The 16963-nt window shown below is 39.0% G+C and overlaps 1 protein-coding gene across 11 annotated transcripts in view; it reads left to right on the top strand.

Annotated features, from left to right (window-relative positions):
* Positions 1-12779, top strand: part of Prrc2c (proline rich coiled-coil 2C) — a 73297-nt gene extending 60518 nt beyond the window's left edge. For 4 of the 11 annotated variants that reach the window (XM_060364584.1, XM_060364586.1, XM_060364583.1 and 1 more), the window contains exons 25-35: positions 390-591; positions 2189-2392; positions 3318-3430; positions 3740-3876; positions 4605-4836; positions 5383-5505; positions 6646-6864; positions 7377-7480; positions 7811-7937; positions 8726-8962; positions 10960-12779. In XM_060364584.1, coding sequence (XP_060220567.1) covers positions 390-591; positions 2189-2392; positions 3318-3430; positions 3740-3876; positions 4605-4836; positions 5383-5505; positions 6646-6864; positions 7377-7480; positions 7811-7937; positions 8726-8962; positions 10960-11217 — 1956 coding nt within the window. In that variant the 3' untranslated portion in view covers positions 11218-12779. Of the gene's footprint in view, positions 1-389; positions 592-2188; positions 2393-3317; positions 3431-3739; positions 3877-4604; positions 4837-5382; positions 5506-6645; positions 6865-7376; positions 7481-7810; positions 7938-8725; positions 8963-10442; positions 10496-10959 lie in introns of all 11 variants that reach the window. The other 7 variants (XM_060364587.1, XM_060364585.1, XM_060364591.1 and 4 more) reach the window with 5 other exon arrangements.
* The last annotated feature ends 4184 nt before the right edge of the window (positions 12780-16963 follow it).

Below are 16963 nucleotides of genomic sequence, written 5' to 3'. Positions count from 1 at the left end.
CTCTCTCTCTCTCTCGTAGGCAGAACATCAATGTATATTAAAATAAAAAAATAAAAATAAATAATAATAAAAACAGGTGTGGTGGCACTTGCCTTTAATCCCAGCATTTAGGGAAGCAGTGGCAGGCGGATTGCTGTGAGTTAGAGGCCAGCCTGGTCTACAAAGCAAGTCTAGGACAGCCAGGGCTGCTATAGAGAGAAACCCTGTCTCAAAAAGAAAACAAACAAAAACAATGCTTTGGGTGAAGGAACAAGGAAAAAGCTTGAAAAATCTCAATCTGACACATTGTTTGGAATCTATAGACTGGAATGTAGAGGATGTCATCTCTTTGTTTTGTTTTGATTTGGTTTGGTTTGCTTTTTTGTTTTATGAAGTCAAATTTATTGCAGATGGAGTCAGCACGCAAGGCATGGGAAAATTCTCCAAATCTGCGGGAAAAGGGGTCTCCAGTAACTTCTACAGCACCACCAATTGTGAGTGGAGTCAGCAGTAGCGCCAGTGGACCAAGCACTGCTAATTACAACTCATTTTCCAGTGCATCAATGCCTCAGATCCCTGTTGCTTCAGTCACTCCTACAGCGTCACTATCAGGTAGACATTCATCATGCTTTCCTTATATACTTAATGTACCCTAGACAAGCACTGTATACTGAACTGCACTCCCAACTTAATGATCTGTTCCCTGTGCAGAAGATAATTCTTTATGAAAACTCCTGTCCTTCTCTTACCTGCCCTTTTGTGTCTCAGAATTTTAATGTGACTACTTTATAAGTTGCTTAGAAAAGTTTTTGCCAAATCCTGAGACTGTCTTCCAAATTTTACTGTATCTAAGTAATTAAAAACCCAGTTAGAAATAATAATTCCCACAGCTTTTGATTTTATTTTATTTATTTATTTACTTTTTTATTTATTTATTTTTCAGTATGTGTCTGGTTTAAAGGTATTGTAGAGTAAGTTATATTTTCTAATAATAAGCTAGGGGGTTAGTGCTTCTACTGCTTGAGTGGTTCCTGGGAAAAATTCATCACGAACTGGAGTTGCAAGGAACTGTATTCTTTGTTACAGTTTTACACAACTGCTGAGTTAAAAGTTTTGTAGTTCTTAAAGAATGACAACTGTTTCCAAATCTTTGATTTTATTTTACCTATATGCAGTCATGCTGCTCTGCTAAACACAAATTTTATTTCAAGCTTTTTCAGTATTCCCTATTGTTTTCAAACATCTAGGGAACTGCCTTTCCAATGGATAAAAAATAATACACCCTGTACAGAATTGGCTTGCTTTGGCTGGTTTTTATTTGGTGATTACAGCATTGTTTTTCCATATTCTGCCATATTGTACTAATTTTTGAGAACCCACTCGACTCTACCACAGTTACTTGGAATGTCCTTAGCTGTTTTTCTGTTACTATCGTGTGTATTTAGACAGACCCAATGTAGTCATGGTGGTATATACCTGTGATTTCAGTACTTGGGATATTGATGGAAGGTCGGAAATTTAAGGCCAACCTAGACAACAATAAAGGCACTGTCTCAGAAAAGAAAAAAAAAACCTCAGAGATGATTGCTGCATTGTAGTGCCATGCCAAACAGTGCCCTAACTGAAATTTTCTTGTTCTCTAAAACTTGTCCAGTCATTCCCCACTGCCCATATGTTAAAGGATCTTAGACGAGCTTTAACTCCTGTTTGGTATAAAACAAACAGAAAGAGATTGGTAGGATGAGTTGGAAGGTTCCTCAGTCTTTCTTGACATCCAGTGACGACTTCTTTATCCACTCTATTGTTGAGGATAAAAGTCCGTCCATACTTCACAGAGACTTTTTTTTTTCCTTCCCCCTCTTCCCTTTTTAAGACAAGGTCTCTTGGGTTTGTGACTGGCCTGGAACTCTGTAGGTGAGAATATATATGATTCTGCCTCTACCTCCTGAGTAAGGAGATTATAGCAACAATGTTCCAGGATTGTAGGCATGTGCCACCATGCCTGGTTTATGAAGTGCTGATGATCTACATGCTAGGTGTACCTCTTACCAGCTCAAACTACACGGCCAGCCCCTGAGGCACTCCAGCCCCCTCACTTTTTTTTTTTTTAATCTCTGGTTGTTTGAAAGCTAATATGAATGGGACCCATATAATCATAATAGTTGTGACGAGTGAATATACTATATTTTTCTCCCTTCTTCAAATACAGGAGCCGGTACTTATACTACCTCTTCTTTGAGTACAAAATCTACAACCACATCGGACCCTCCTAATATTTGTAAAGTAAAACCCCAACAATTACAGACAAGCAGCCTACCTTCTGCCAGTCATTTTTCACAGTTAAGCTGTATGCCTTCCCTTATTGCCCAGCAGCAGCAGAGTCCACAGGTTTACGTGTCTCAGTCAGCTGCAGGTAATACTTTTAGGTTGGTCATAGAAATTTAGAAAATGCGGATACATGCGTTCTTTTCTTCTCATAACCCCTCTAAAAGCTTGAATTTTTTAAAATGTGCTTTGTTAATATATCCTCCTAAATTTGAATTTTTTTCCTCCATGACAAGAATTCTGGGACTTTTAGAAGGGGTGGGTGTATGCATGCGTGTGCGCCTGTCTGTCTGTCTCCACTTTTGTATGTTTATGACAAATTAGTGTCTTATAATTTGAAAAATAATTTATGTATATCCTACTTTTTCACTGAAATAAAGCTTTGTTGCTTGGAAGAAAGAACATAAGAGCAGCAAACAAGAATAATGTAATGGTGACTGTTACAGTCATCATCTGAAATGCTTAAATTCTGAATAATACAACGAAGCTGTTTCTTGCCATTCATAAAAAGATTTGTCAGTACTAGCATCTGTTAATACCTGATACCTAAATATACTTATTACTAGTAATACGTGAATCTTAAAAGATTTGTGAATTGGTCTATATTGACTGTTCTATAGATAGGAATCTTGATTTCTGTCTGCATCAAAAATGCATGTTTTAAACATGTAAAAATATATTTAAAATCTATACTAAACATTTGATTATTAAATACTAATTGTTTTGAAATATGTTGATCTATTCTAGTCCATGGTTTAAAACTGGAGTGGATAAAATGTTGCCAGTACATAGCCAGTTGAGAACATATGAGAGCATTTATTTTTCATGACCCAGTAGCACTAAATTTACAGTGTTTTATTTACATGTACTTTTTTTTGTGGCTATTTTCAGAGGGTTTACATTTGAAATAAGCTAGAAAATCTTCCTTTTTAACTACTGTAAGTAATTCAGTTTACTACATGGAAAATTGTGAAATTTAGACAACATTGTTTGTTTTTCCTGGTGGTCTGTAGCTCAAATCCCAGCCTTCTATATGGACACAAGTCATTTATTCAATACCCAGCATGCACGATTGGCTCCACCATCCCTGGCTCAGCAGCAGGGCTTCCAGCCTGGACTCTCTCAGGTAAGCATCCTGGTCTGTATTTTTTGACATTTCCATGGCTCTAGTAATTTAGCTTGGATTTGAATTACCTTGGATAGGCAAAACATGGAAATGTTTAATTATACAAGTTACCAGAGTTTAATATGCCACTGTGCAGTAGTAAGTCATAGGTTAAAAAGAAAATTGGTTTTACAGGGCTGATTTATAGTATTATAAGTCTTTTATTTTTATGTTTGGAGTTTTGTAATTTTTATTTTCCTAATCTTGTGATTTGTGTATGAAAAGTTTGTACATATTATATATGCACTTTTTTAAAAAATTGTATTGCAGCCAGCATCAGTTCAGCAGATTCCAATTCCAATCTATGCCCCACTGCAAGGGCAGCATCAAGCCCAGCTGAGTTTGGGGGCTGGCCCAGCTGTTTCCCAGGCTCAGGAGTTATTCAGTTCTTCAATTCAACCGTATAGGTAAATTGTCTTACGAGTTGCTTACATTATTCTTAATTATATAATTGCAGATTATACAGTATCTAGTGCTTATTAATTCCTTTTCCCCAAACCCTAAGGTACTGTGTTATAAACTAAATAATTACCCATGTTCATTATATTTTTCAAGTCTGTCTCTGGTGATTTCACCTAGGCCTTGTTTTCTTCTGTTCTTGCGCTTAGTTCAGATATAATTTCCCTAACCTGTGAGCAGTCTTGATTAAGGCTACTCTATCCAGGCATGGTGACTTGCACTTAGTGTCCCAGTTCTTAGAAGACAGAGGCAAAAGGATCACTGCAAGTTCAAAGCCAGCCTGGGTCGTAAAGTGAGATTCTGTTCAAAGCAATCAAACAAAGAGGCTTTATTTTCTTCCATACTGGTCTTAAGACTATATGTGTAATGTCACCAAAGAGAAAGTTAGGTTTGGTTCCCAGTTTTGTAGTGAGCATGTAAATGTATGAATCGTTATTATAATAATAATAATGTAAAATAATAATAAGGTAAAATGTAAACTGTTAGTTGCTAAAAGTAGGCTTTTCTTTAGAACTTTTGCATGTGGAGCTGCTCCATACAGGACTTAATCTTGAAACAAGTGTCTATACTGTACATTGTCTTCTGCGTCATTATTGGGTACTTGGTCATTTGGAACACAAGCTTTTCAGAGTCTAAATAAAATGAATGTATGACATGACCTTCTTCTGCTTAATAGATCACAGCCAGCCTTTATGCAAAGCAGTCTGTCCCAGCCTTCTGTGGTCCTTTCTGGTACAGCTATCCACAACTTCCCACCTGTCCAGCACCAGGAACTTGCCAAGGCACAATCGGGACTTGCCTTTCAGCAGACTTCAAATACTCAGCCTATCCCTATACTGTATGAACATCAGCTGGGACAGGCATCAGGACTAGGAAGCTCTCAGCTAATTGATACACATCTTCTTCAGGTTAGGCAATGCTTGCTTCTGTTCTTGTTGTTGTTGTTTTTTTTTAATCCAGGTTCTTTTATGCACATAATTACAATTTACAAAGACAAAAGCTGTGAGGCATAATGGGCCGAGTAGTATAGGTGCACATCTTTAATCCCAGCACTTGGGAGGCAGAGGCAGTCCAGTTCCTGGGTTCAAAGACAGCCTGGTCCACAGAGTTCCAGGTTGGCCGAGATTGTGCAGAGAAACCCTGTCTCAAGAAACAAAACAACTACAACAGCTGTATATATGAGAGGGAGGGAAAGAGGGAGAGATCTTTCTTTTTTTTTATTTTTTTGATTTTTTGATACAGGGTTTCTCTGTGTTGTCCAGGAACTTAGTCTGTAGGTCAGGATGTCCTCAGACTCACAGAGATCCACCTGCCTCTGTTCCCCCTGTGCTGGGATTAAATGTGTGTATCAGCATGCCCAGCTAAGATCTTCCCTTTTAAAATGATAATGTTGGTAAAGATTGCATGGGACTTCCTTCTCAGTTTTTCTTCTGTTTTCTTGTAAATGATTCTAGGCAAGAGCAAATCTTACCCAGGCCTCCAATCTTTACTCTGGACAAGTACAGCAGCCTGGTCAGACAAATTTTTATAACACTGCCCAATCACCAAGTGCTCTCCAGCAGGTAAACTATGGCATGGTAAATTTCCTCAATTTTCTATATTATTATTTGTATTGTTTTGTTATTCTTTGGAAATTTATACATAGAACCAATGTAGAGGGAGTGGTTTTCAAACTTCACTGAAATGTTCCGGCAATTCCATTTGATCTATTGAAAGGTGAAAGTACATCTTTGGATCCTATAGCACCCAGCTCCTCACCATTCCTACACCTCTAATTCATTCTGGGTTTACCATTGTTTGTTAAAGCCAGGTTTCTATGTAATGGTTTATAAGAAAGGAATTAGAACTTTGAAAGCCATTTTTTTTTCAAGAGTATAATACATGATATACCCATTAGTGTTAGAGGTGAAGGAAGACTGAGCAGATCACTATAATACAGCAGTGTGGCAATAAGGACAACACCTTAAATGTATGGGTACAATCAGACTTTTCAATGGAAAATGAGTGTTCCTCTGACATTTTATACATAGCTTTTAAACTTAGCTTTAGTTTGCCGTTGTTAAGGAATGGCAGTTCATAATACTGTCTTACTGAATAGTAAGAGTTGTTTGTATAGGAAGTAAAGGTTCTTTTGCTTATGAGCACTCATTTTGCCCAAGCCTGTAAATAATGTGGAAATAGTAATAGAGGGAACTTAAGCTATTTTAATTGTGTATTTTCTGGATATTTGAGTTGTTCTGGGTATCTTCAAAGTTAGTCATCATTTCAGTTATATAATTTCTTCATTGTGGTTAACATATATAACATATAAAGAACTGTAAACCCCGATCGATGTTCATATGATAAAGAAATCACCACATACCACATTTCTCAATACCTGTCCCTGTTATGCAATGTATGGCTATATATTGTCATACCTCTGGGCTGGGTATGGTAGTTCATACCATTAGTCCCAGCACTTGGAAGGAAGAGACAAGCAAATCTCTGTGAGCTCAAGATCAGCCAGGACTACATAGTGAGACCATGTCTTAAAGGGGAAAAAGGCTAGTGCTACTTACTTAAAGATTTGCTTATGGTATATACTTAAAGTATTTTGCTTACATTTTTAATGTAAAATTATTTGAAGATCTCTGTATACGTGTGTATTTGTGTGTATGTGTGTGTGTATATATACTATTACAAGCAAATGGTTACCCTTTGTTTGCTTCTTTTTCTAGGTCACAGTACCTTTACCAGCATCCCAGCTTTCCTTGACTAATTTTGGATCTACAGGACAGCCACTTATTGCTTTGCCTCAGACGCTTCAGCCCCAGTTACAGCACACAACCCCACAAGCACAGGCTCAGAGCCTAAGCCGTCCTGCCCAAGTAAGCCAGCCTTTCAGAGGATTAATCCCTGCTGGAACACAGCATAGCATGATGGCAACTACAGGAAAAGTAAGTGAAAATTGGTTAATACACATAAAACTTTACAACCAATGGATGTCAGAGATAATAGATATGTCTATCTGTGCTGTCTAGAAGATAAAATGAGTATGTTTGTGTGCTCACACAATAAATGTCACTTTAAAGAGGCTGTAAGATCTCTCATCAGCCTCTGTCACCCTCTGCCAAGGCCTAAGACCTCAGTTCAATCCCAGGGACCCACATTGTATAGGAAGGAGAGAACTGATAACCAAAAATTGGCCTCCATATTCAGGGTGAAGAAATACGCACATGCTAAATAAATAAATACACAAGGCATACTAAAAATTACACATCAATTTTTACAGCCCCACAGAAAACCTCAAGTGAATGTATTCTTATGTTTTTCTTACACTTCCAGCTTTTGTCTAATAACAAAGAATTCAGGGTTTTTTTATACAAACATAAGAATTATATAGGACATTAAGCACAACACTTAGCTTACAGAATTAAGGAAATGTTAACTTTATTGTGCTTTTTGTCAGATGTCTGACATGGAACTAAAAGCCTTTGGGAGTGGCATTGATATCAAACCAGGAACACCTCCAATTGGTGGTCGGAGTACCACGCCGACATCTAGTCCGTTCAGGTAAGGTGGACATTTAAATTTGCTCAGGAAATTGCACAATAATTTGAAATTTTGAAAATTCAGTTGTTAAACATGTTAGGCAGAAGTTATTGAGACGTTTATTTTGTTAATTTTATCTAAAGTGTTAACACTTAAGAACATTCTCTCAATGTGTAGGAACTCTTAATTCTCTTAAGTGTAGGAACTCTTTCTCAGCCTTTGCCTCTCTTAATAGCATTACCATATTCAACCACTAAATGTGATGAAAATACAAAAGAAAAAATGTCTTTGAAAATCTAACTGCATTGTTTACTCGGCACTACTCTACTAACCAGTGAATTCTTTTCCAAGGGCTACTTCGACAAGTCCAAACAGCCAGTCTAGCAAAATGAACAGCATTGTTTATCAGAAACAGTTCCAGTCAGCCCCTGCCACAGTGAGAATGACACAGCCGTTTCCTGCACAGTTTGCACCCCAGGTAGGCAGACACCAGGGAGGAGGAGGATAGTGCTTGTAAGTGGTGGCTCATCTGTCTGAAGTTGTGGCTCTGACCAGTGTGCACCTTTAATGACAGCTTGTCTGGCTTTAACCCTGAATGTGTGGTACTCAAAGTAAATAGACAGAGGCAGTGGTTGTTTAGTTTTAAAGCAGACATTAGAAATGCTCACGATTCCCCACACAGCTCTGACAGTTTTGAGTTCCGTCTCTTTTGTCTTTTTTGAAGTTTGATTTTCAGTGAAGGGTCCCAGTGCTTAAGTTTTCCAGGCCCACAGCTGGTTTTTGTTTTTATAGTATCTGTGCAGTTAAAGTAAGATTTTTCAGGATGTTTTAAATAAATTTATAGGTATGTTTGTTTCTCCCCTTGCTGATCATATTGAAGACTGTTTAAGATTAATAACTCACAGACTAGAATTGGTTCCTAAGGGGCACATTTGAGTTACTGTCACCTTACCTTTGGACTGTGTTTTGTGTAGACGTGTGCTTTTCTGCAGTTGTCCCTTTCTGTCTCCCCAGTAGAGTTTGCAGCTGAAGTGCCATAGCATGTTTTGCCTAATTTTTCTGTTAAACATAAGCATGGCCCGTTTGTTCTTTGTCCTTATTAATGGAATGGCACGACCCAAAAACTTTCAGTGTCAGAATGGGCACAGATTTACTCAGGGATAAGCCAACCTGGTCTAGTTGGCCTTTTTTTTTTTTTTTTTTTTTTTTTTTTTTTTTTTTTTTTTTTAACAGTTCAATGTTGTATGTTTTGTTTTTTTCACTCAGATTCTCTCTCAGCCTAACCTGGTCCCTCCATTGGTAAGAGCCCCACATACTAACACCTTCCCAGCGCCTGTACAGAGGCCACCAATGGCATTGGCCAGTCAGATGCCTCCTCCGCTGACCACAGGCCTCATGAGCCATGCTCGTTTGCCACATGTGGCCAGGGGTCCTTGTGGATCACTATCTGGAGTCAGAGGTAATCAGGCCCAGGCTGCGTTGAAGGCTGAACAAGATATGAAGGTTAGTACAGTGTTAACGGCCAACAGAGAAGAGTCTGTCTCTAAACCATGTTTAAAATGCCTCTGGACCCATAACCATGTATCCAGGCATTCGTTGTCTTTATCAGACTTAACCAAGCTAACGACTTTTATTCATCCCCACCCCCATTTTTTTTTCTCCCTTCCATCCTTACCTTTTCCTCCTTTTTATGACCCTCTTCCATTTTTTGCCACTGTAGTCAGAAAACAAGTTAACATTTTAAACTATATTCAGATAATTACTTATGAAATAAGTGTTTGAGGGAGATCTGAGCTTGGATATAGTATTTTTAAATATTTTTTTTAAAAAGTACTATGGCTTATTTATTACAGATTACCCTGTTTTATTTTTCTCCCCTCCCCCCTCCCTTTTTTTTTCTTTTTTCCTTTCCTCCCAACCCTTCCTTCCCCACCCAGCTTAATACATAATTATGGTTATGTGAACTCTGGAATGGGTAAGACATGTCAGCTACCTTGATTTTTATTTCTTCAGAAGTCATTTGAGTAATTTTCATCTCAAACTGTTTCCACGTCCTTTTTTACCTGCCGCCTGAGGTGGCCATAATCTAGAATGCAATCATAGATGAAGAGCTCAGAAAAGCACTTTGGGATCCTTCATGATGAAAGGCACAAATAAACATGGGTTTGCTGAGGCCGTTAGGAGTCTGTGTGGGGACAGTTCTCAGCATACATCTTATCCGTCTGCCTTTACAGCCATTTGGAGTTTGTTTTTGTAATTACTTTAGGGTTGACCTTAAGAATTTTAGTAATTTTACTTGTTTTATCACTACATAAATTAGACAGAACAGAAAAAAGTTTAGTGCTCAGAACAGGGAAATGTGCACAATAAGCTTTACTCTGAATTAGAAACATTTGTGATGATTCTATTAAAGAATTCAGTTAACTGACTAAAGTTTCTTGGTTGATAGATACCCTTTGTGTTTCTAATGCTGAGTAATGAAATTTAAAGACTGTCCTTAGGAGAACTCTTACTTAGATTTGTTAGGCTGTGTGCTTAGGGTTTCCATCTGTTTGTTACTACTAAAAGTACTAGCACCAAAAGCTTTGCAGATTGTGTAGCCTTCCACTCCTGGCCACTTGGCCTCTTGATTTTTAAACATTCTAGTAGAAATGGCATTCGAGCCTAATAATATTAGTTGGGCTGGGAAAGCACAAATTTATTGAAACTTGTCTTTAGATTTTTAGATAGTATAGGTTACCTGTAGAACTTGAAGAAGTTCTTAATGTTTTTTTTGTTGTTGTTATGTACAAGAGGGGTAGAAAGTTAAGTTTTAATTGTATAGAATATAGTACTATAATTTACAGATTAATGTAAGTATTCCTTGGGGTACATTGTCAATGAAACTAAGATTATTTACGAGCTCAGAATGTGGTAGGAGCTATCAGAACTTAGTGATGGAGTGAAGTTGTAGTTACTAATTTCTGATGCTCTTCCCCTGCAGAAGAGAGCTGTGGGAAGAGGACTCAGCCACAAGACATTTGGTCCTAGGTGTTGGTAATGCCACAATATAAGTGCTTCCTTTTCATTTTATTATAGACCACATATTGATAACTAGAAGTTTTAAGTGTTACATTACATGTATGTTTTCAGATTTGCAAGCAGCCTCCCTGAATTAAGTTGGGTATTAGTGAGCTGTTCCCAGAAAAGATAACAAACCAGCAGCAGTGTCTGTTTTATTGTTTATAAGAGGGCAGACTCTAGAAAGATGGTGGGAGGTGGTCTTGTTTCAGGTGTTTTTTAAAAAATCACATTTTTGGTTTTTTGTTTTTTTTTTTTAATTAAAAAACAGGAAGAAGCCTATGCATTTTAAACTGAAAGATCAATGGGGCCAAACCAACTTAGGGAAAACTGATTTTTATGATTGGTATAAAAGTTTGAACTGAGATTGATTTGACAGGCTTTGGTAATGTTAGGTAGTGTTGCAGTGTTTTCAGTTCCTGTTTTCTTCTTTTTTTAAGGCAAAGCAGAGAGCAGAGGTTCTTCAGTCCACGCAACGGTTCTTCTCTGAACAGCAACAGAGCAAACAGATAGGAGGCAAAGCCCAGAAAGTGGACAGTGATTCAAGTAAACCTCCAGAAACACTGACTGACCCTGCCGGTGCCTGTCAGGAAAAAGTAGAAGAAAAGCCGCCCCCTGCACCCACCATAACCACCAAACCTGTTAGAACTGGACCAATCAAACCTCAGGCGATCAAAACCGAAGAAACAAAATCTTAAAGGCTGTGGCTCGTTGCAGGGCATTGGGGGTGGGTGGGCAGGGAAAGTGAAGTCAAATAATGCCAGCAGCCACAGGGGCAAAGTGATCTGTGACATTATCCTGTGAGATGCACAAGGGGCATAGAGCATTTTACACTGACAGCTGCTACACCAGTTCAAATGAGGTGTAGCATTTGCATCTTCAGTCAGTTATATACCAAGTACGTGCACAGTCTGTAAGTGCATACAGTTTAGACCCAAGGAGCTTTATGATTAAATGAAACACCAGAAGTAGGAGGAGTGATACCACAGAGTAGCTCAGCTGGACACCGGGTGGTCCCATTGGTACATGTCCTGTGGTTCTTTTGCTCCCTTGTGTTTGGATGTGTCTATGGCATTTCTAGGCTTGACAGTAAAATGATGCTAACTGGTGCTGGATAGAGGAGCCTTATTTTTTATTATGGCAGCTTGCTATTTTTGTAACATGGTGATTTGGTTGAACACAATAAAGTACAGTAGTAACTGATCTCCCCTTCTTCCTGGATGAGTGAGCAGATGATTAAATAATTGATGTCAGCAGCATCCTTGAGTATATTCAAATGAGCAACGTTTGGCTTCTGCTTCTATTTAAAATGATGCTATGTTTTGATTGTGGTCCGAAGTTTTGAAGCACTACTTGGCATCTCCTTCCTTTGATAAAGTGTTGGTAAGGTGAGGTCTTACTTGTCTCCACTAGGGTCATCTTCATATGAATCCAGTGGTTATAGGGTTTTGTTTAAGGGATATTTCATTTTTTAATAACGGTTTTTAGCTGACATTCATGGAGAGAATCTGTAGAACTGTGCCGCTAGTGAAAGGAAATCCTGCGTGAGAGTGTGTTTCTTTACAGAGCTGTGTCACACCATCCTTTGGGCCCTCTGCTGGAAAAGTAGAATCAAGTCTCAAATAATGCCTTTTAAATTGTATCCTCTAGTATTATAGATGTAGGACAGTACTGTACCATACCTCTGTGAATGTAAAATAGCTTGTACCTGCTTTCTGATACGTAGTAGTGACTGTGCTTTATCAGAGCTGTTTTTAATGATGTTGCTCAGAATGTTTTCTTTCCAGATGATGATTGAGAAACTAATTTAAAAAAAAAAAAAAATGGTGCCAGGTACCACAAGAGTAACGGAACTGTGCTGTTTTCTGGGATTTTTTTTTTTTTTTTTTTTAATGGAGTGTGCTGGATGTCTACAATTTTGTTCAAATGACTGCAGAACCTGGAAAAGCTGTTGCTGCTATTGATGCGTAACATACTGCTATTATTGGTCTTTTTATATAAATATAAATATATATATACATATATATATAATTTGAACTTTTTGGAAACTTTAGCTGTGCTGTCAACTTTGGAAAAAAGTATCCCAGTTTACCATGTTGAGTTGGCATTGTACAGAAATTAACAGCCATATTGGTCTAGAAATGTTGAACTTAATTTTTTTTTCCATTTGTACAGGGGTAACACACTGTATTAAATATGTAAGGTCTTATCTACGTGGGTTTGATTACAAAAACTAATAAAGTATTCTCTAAATAATGAACCTTGGAGCTTGTAATCCATTTCAAAACCAAAGACCACAACCAAGAGTACATTTATACTCATGGGGGGAAAGGTCATCCAAAGAGTTCAGCACTGCCCTGAATTTAAGAGTTTTAAAGCTTGGGGCTGGAGAAATCCCTCAGCAGTTAGGCATACTGGCTGCTCTTCAGAAGACCCATACTCAATTCCTAACACCCACATAGCAGCTCAAAACTGCAACTCTACTTCCAATGGCTCTGACACTATCACACCAATGCACATAAAATTATTATTTTTTTAAAGTATTACTTTATTCAGTTAAAGTCAATGTTGTAGAGGGTAGTAATTATGGCTCCTGTTCTCAGGATAATCAGACTTTGATTGCAAAAGGAGGATCAGGAGTTAGGTACCAAGTTTGGGGCCCATTCTGTGCCCTTTGATACCATGTCTCAAGGAGAAAAACAAACCTAGGGAGGCAGGCAGCCTGGTTCTTGTGAATTTCAGGATAGCCAGGGCTACACAGGATGGGAAGGAGGGGTGGGCTAGATAAAGTCAGATAAGGAGAAGCCCAAGTTTGATTTTGATTTTAAACTGCCAAATAAATTTGACCATTCTTAATTAGAGGAACCAAAAGTAGAACTGAATGTTTGTATATATCTCAGTATTTTTGTTGGCATGCTCATAGTCCTTACCATTATTTACTGAGCTGGCAAAGCTCAGATTCTCATTGTTTCTTCCTGTGGGGTGCCTAGGCTTTTAGACAGACAGGGCTTTAGCAGAGCCAGTCACTGATCGTTCATATTTGTGCCTTTGGATATTGTGGTTTCTAAACACTCAAGAACATTGGCTAAGCTTTCAGGTCTGTGGATTTTAAGTTCTGGCTTATTCCAAGGGATTGGGAGAAGTGATGGTGACAGAACCCCTGCCAAAGAGCTACAGTTACTATGTCATGTTTTTGCCTTCTTTACTAAGTCACCTCTGTCACCACTACTACCTTTTAGGTCATAAAAGGTTAAGAAGCCTCTGTAGCTTAAATTGTGTCTGTATACCAGTCCATACTACTATACTGTGATAAAGCACCACTGATAATTTTTGCCTAGGACTGTAAGCCTATCCAGCGGAAGGAAAGTATTTGTGTAAGTCAGTGACCCTTTTGGAGCTTGAAAGTCCTTTCAGTAGGGGTCAACTAAGATCATTGCAAAACACAGATATTTATATTATGATTCATAACATTGCAACCATAAGGTAGCAACAAAAGTAATGTTCTGGTTGGGGCTTACCACAACATGGGGAACTGTTAAAGGGTCATGCCAGTAGGAAGGCCAAGAACCACTGGTGTGCGTGCAGTTGTACAATTCTTACCTGTCTTCCAACTACAAGATAACCCCAAAACAGTCCAGCCCCTTAAGCTGTTCCTGTAAAACAAGGGTGTGGGTTTTTTCACTTACTTGATAAATTGTGGTTATGATGAAAAAGTGATAGAAGAAGAGAGTATGTAAGCCAAGCATGGCGGCACACTCCTCCCAGCACCCGGGGACACAGAGGCAGGCCTGGGCTACACCGAGAAACCCTGGGGGTCAGGGGGAGTAGGTATAACTTGAAAAGCTAATTTTGTCATGTAAATCTTAGCAGTAACCCTGAAGCTCTGGGCTAGAGGCAAGATCTAGACGGTTGAATGAAAAAGTAATTCTAGATTGTGAGTTGAGAGTACCAGAATGAAAAGTGTTGAGGTGTATTTTTCTAATAGCTCAATCACCAGTTTTTTGGAATTTTTGTGTTGTGCTGCCATTATATCGCATTTCATAGTTCATTAGCATTGAGTTTTGCATTACGTAGCCAGAAGTTCAAAATAATAAGTATCATCCAGGTTCCTTTGGGTCAAGAGTGTGTTGCTTTGGTGTAGTGCCTTTGACTCAAGGCCCTCGGATCTTAATCCGAGCCAGGTGTAATATGGCAGAGCACCGTAGTGCAATACTTGGCACAGACCAGGAAAAGAAATAGTGGACAGCAGGGAGGTGGGAGAGTCTCCTTCAGCACAGGAGAAATACAAGCAGCTACACCCAGCCCTGGTGCTTTCCTCAAATGTAACCGAGTTCTGGTTAGCTCGCCGCCGCTAACTTAGATGTTGCCCCCTCAAAGTGTTGGAGCTTGCTCAGCATCCTTAACCAGGTAACATAACCTGCATCCCACAACAGAGTTCACACTTCACAGCTCCTGGTACCTGACTTCACACTTTGTCAAGTACACTATGTTGAACAACCACACACATGTTTACATATATACACACATACTTACGTCACGTGAAGCAACACCACCCCTCAAAGGTAATAAAGTCAGGTCTTTGTTCCTAGGGTTTATCCAGGTTTCTCAGGGCACCTGCTGAGGAGATTGCTCTCAAGAGGCTCCTTTGCCTCTTCTCACCACCATCCCTCTTCGTGACAGCTATCTTCTCATCTCTCATTCTCCCAGCTTTAAAAGGAGCCTCGCCTCCCCTTAAGACTTGATGTTTTTGGAGTCCAGAGGCAGGTGGGTCTATTAAGTTGGAGGCCAGCCTGATCTACATAGCCAGTTCCAGGTCAGCGGGGCCACATAGAAAAACCCTGTCTTGAAGAAAAAAAAAGACTCCATCATGTTTAGATGTCCATGTTATATGTCAGCTTCCCTTCCTGGACAGACAGCTGCTGCCAGCTTTCATGTTTAACAGATGTTTTACCTGAGGTAGCAGAGCAGATGGAAGCCTCAGCATTTTTATATCAACAGTCTCCAACATCATCGTCTTACCCAACTGTCTAACGGGCGGGCCGAAAGTCACTGTGTCTCTGCATTCAGTCCTAGCACAGTCTACTTTGGACTGCTTTCTGCATATATTCTCAGAGACCCCTTCCCCAGAGATGACCAGTAAGAAGCACGGGTACTTCCTCGCATTTCTTAGAACCACCTGCATGGTGGCAGAGTGCTTCTGTATAAAGGGACACCTGACTGGCTTGTCCATGGGTGGGAGCAGCTTAAGAGGATATGCATATGGAAAGCACTAGCAGGGATTCTGTCCAGGGGCTGACATGCTGGCAAGAAAGGCAGGACCATTCCAAATCCTTCTCTGACTAGTTTGAACATAGCAGAGAAAATTACTTATCTCCCTGTCTTCCCAACAAGTGAACAAGCCGGGATAAATAGAAGCATATCTGTCCATCTCAGCAAGGAAGAACTAACTTGCTATTTGTGTATTTGTCTTTGTTCTTCACTTTAATATTTTTATTCTATTTTTATTCTTCTACTTGCTGTCCCTTTTTAAAGTTCCTAGTTTGGGACTGGAGAGATGGCTCAGTGATTAAGAGCATTGGCTGTTCTTCAAAGGACCCTGGTTCAATTCTTAGCACCCATGTGGCAGCTCACTACTGTCTGGTCTGTAACTCAAATTCCAGTGGATCAGACTCCCTCACACAGACTTACATGTACACAAAAATAAAATGTACACAAAATGCTTTTTTAAAAAGTTTCTAGTTTGTCCAATAAATACTTTAGCTGTGTTTCTGTCTTTACTGGGGTTGTCATTGTGTTTAAATGCCTGGCTTACTTTTTCAGTTATTGTGTTACATGGGTCCATTTTTCATTGCATAATAGTGGGCTTTGAAACCTCAAAGAAGATCGCCATAGGGGAAATGGAAATGGCAAGGCTGAGCTGTGTATGAAAGGCTTAAACAAGGCTGGGGCAATGGAAGGTCCTTTTATAAAAAAAAACCAAGAATGGGTGAAAGGCTCTCTAGAGATCTACAACTGAATAAAAGATTGGGCTCTTCAACTTTCCACCATGAAAAGAGGGGTACCCATAATTTCCTGTCCATTCCTGGGTAACTAGTTGTTTAATGATTGTTTGATGGAGGGGATGTTGCCTCCTTTAGGTATATAGGTATATAAAACTTAAAGAAAAAAATGTTTAGTAGAAAGCTTTAGCCGAAAAGATCCCATATGAAAAAGATACCCAAGCCATCATTTGCACAAATAATAAGGAAATAATAAATTTGTGAAGGGGAAGAAAGAAAAAGCAAAATGATCCCTCCAAAAGTTCCTAAGTTCAAGATCTGAATATAAGTATCAAATGATTGGAATGCCAGACTAATTTACAAGCTGATCAGTGCCAGCAAAGAGGAAACAAGTAAAGGAGTCAGTGGATAAGGCACGTAAAGGTGTGGATGAGAAATTTATCAA

The sequence above is a fragment of the Meriones unguiculatus genome, chromosome 11 (assembly GCF_030254825.1).
Source record: "Meriones unguiculatus strain TT.TT164.6M chromosome 11, Bangor_MerUng_6.1, whole genome shotgun sequence".
Classification (NCBI taxonomy): Eukaryota; Metazoa; Chordata; class Mammalia; order Rodentia; family Muridae; genus Meriones; species Meriones unguiculatus.
Note: the sequence above shows the minus strand (reverse complement) of the source record. Positions and strands in the feature narration are given on the sequence as shown.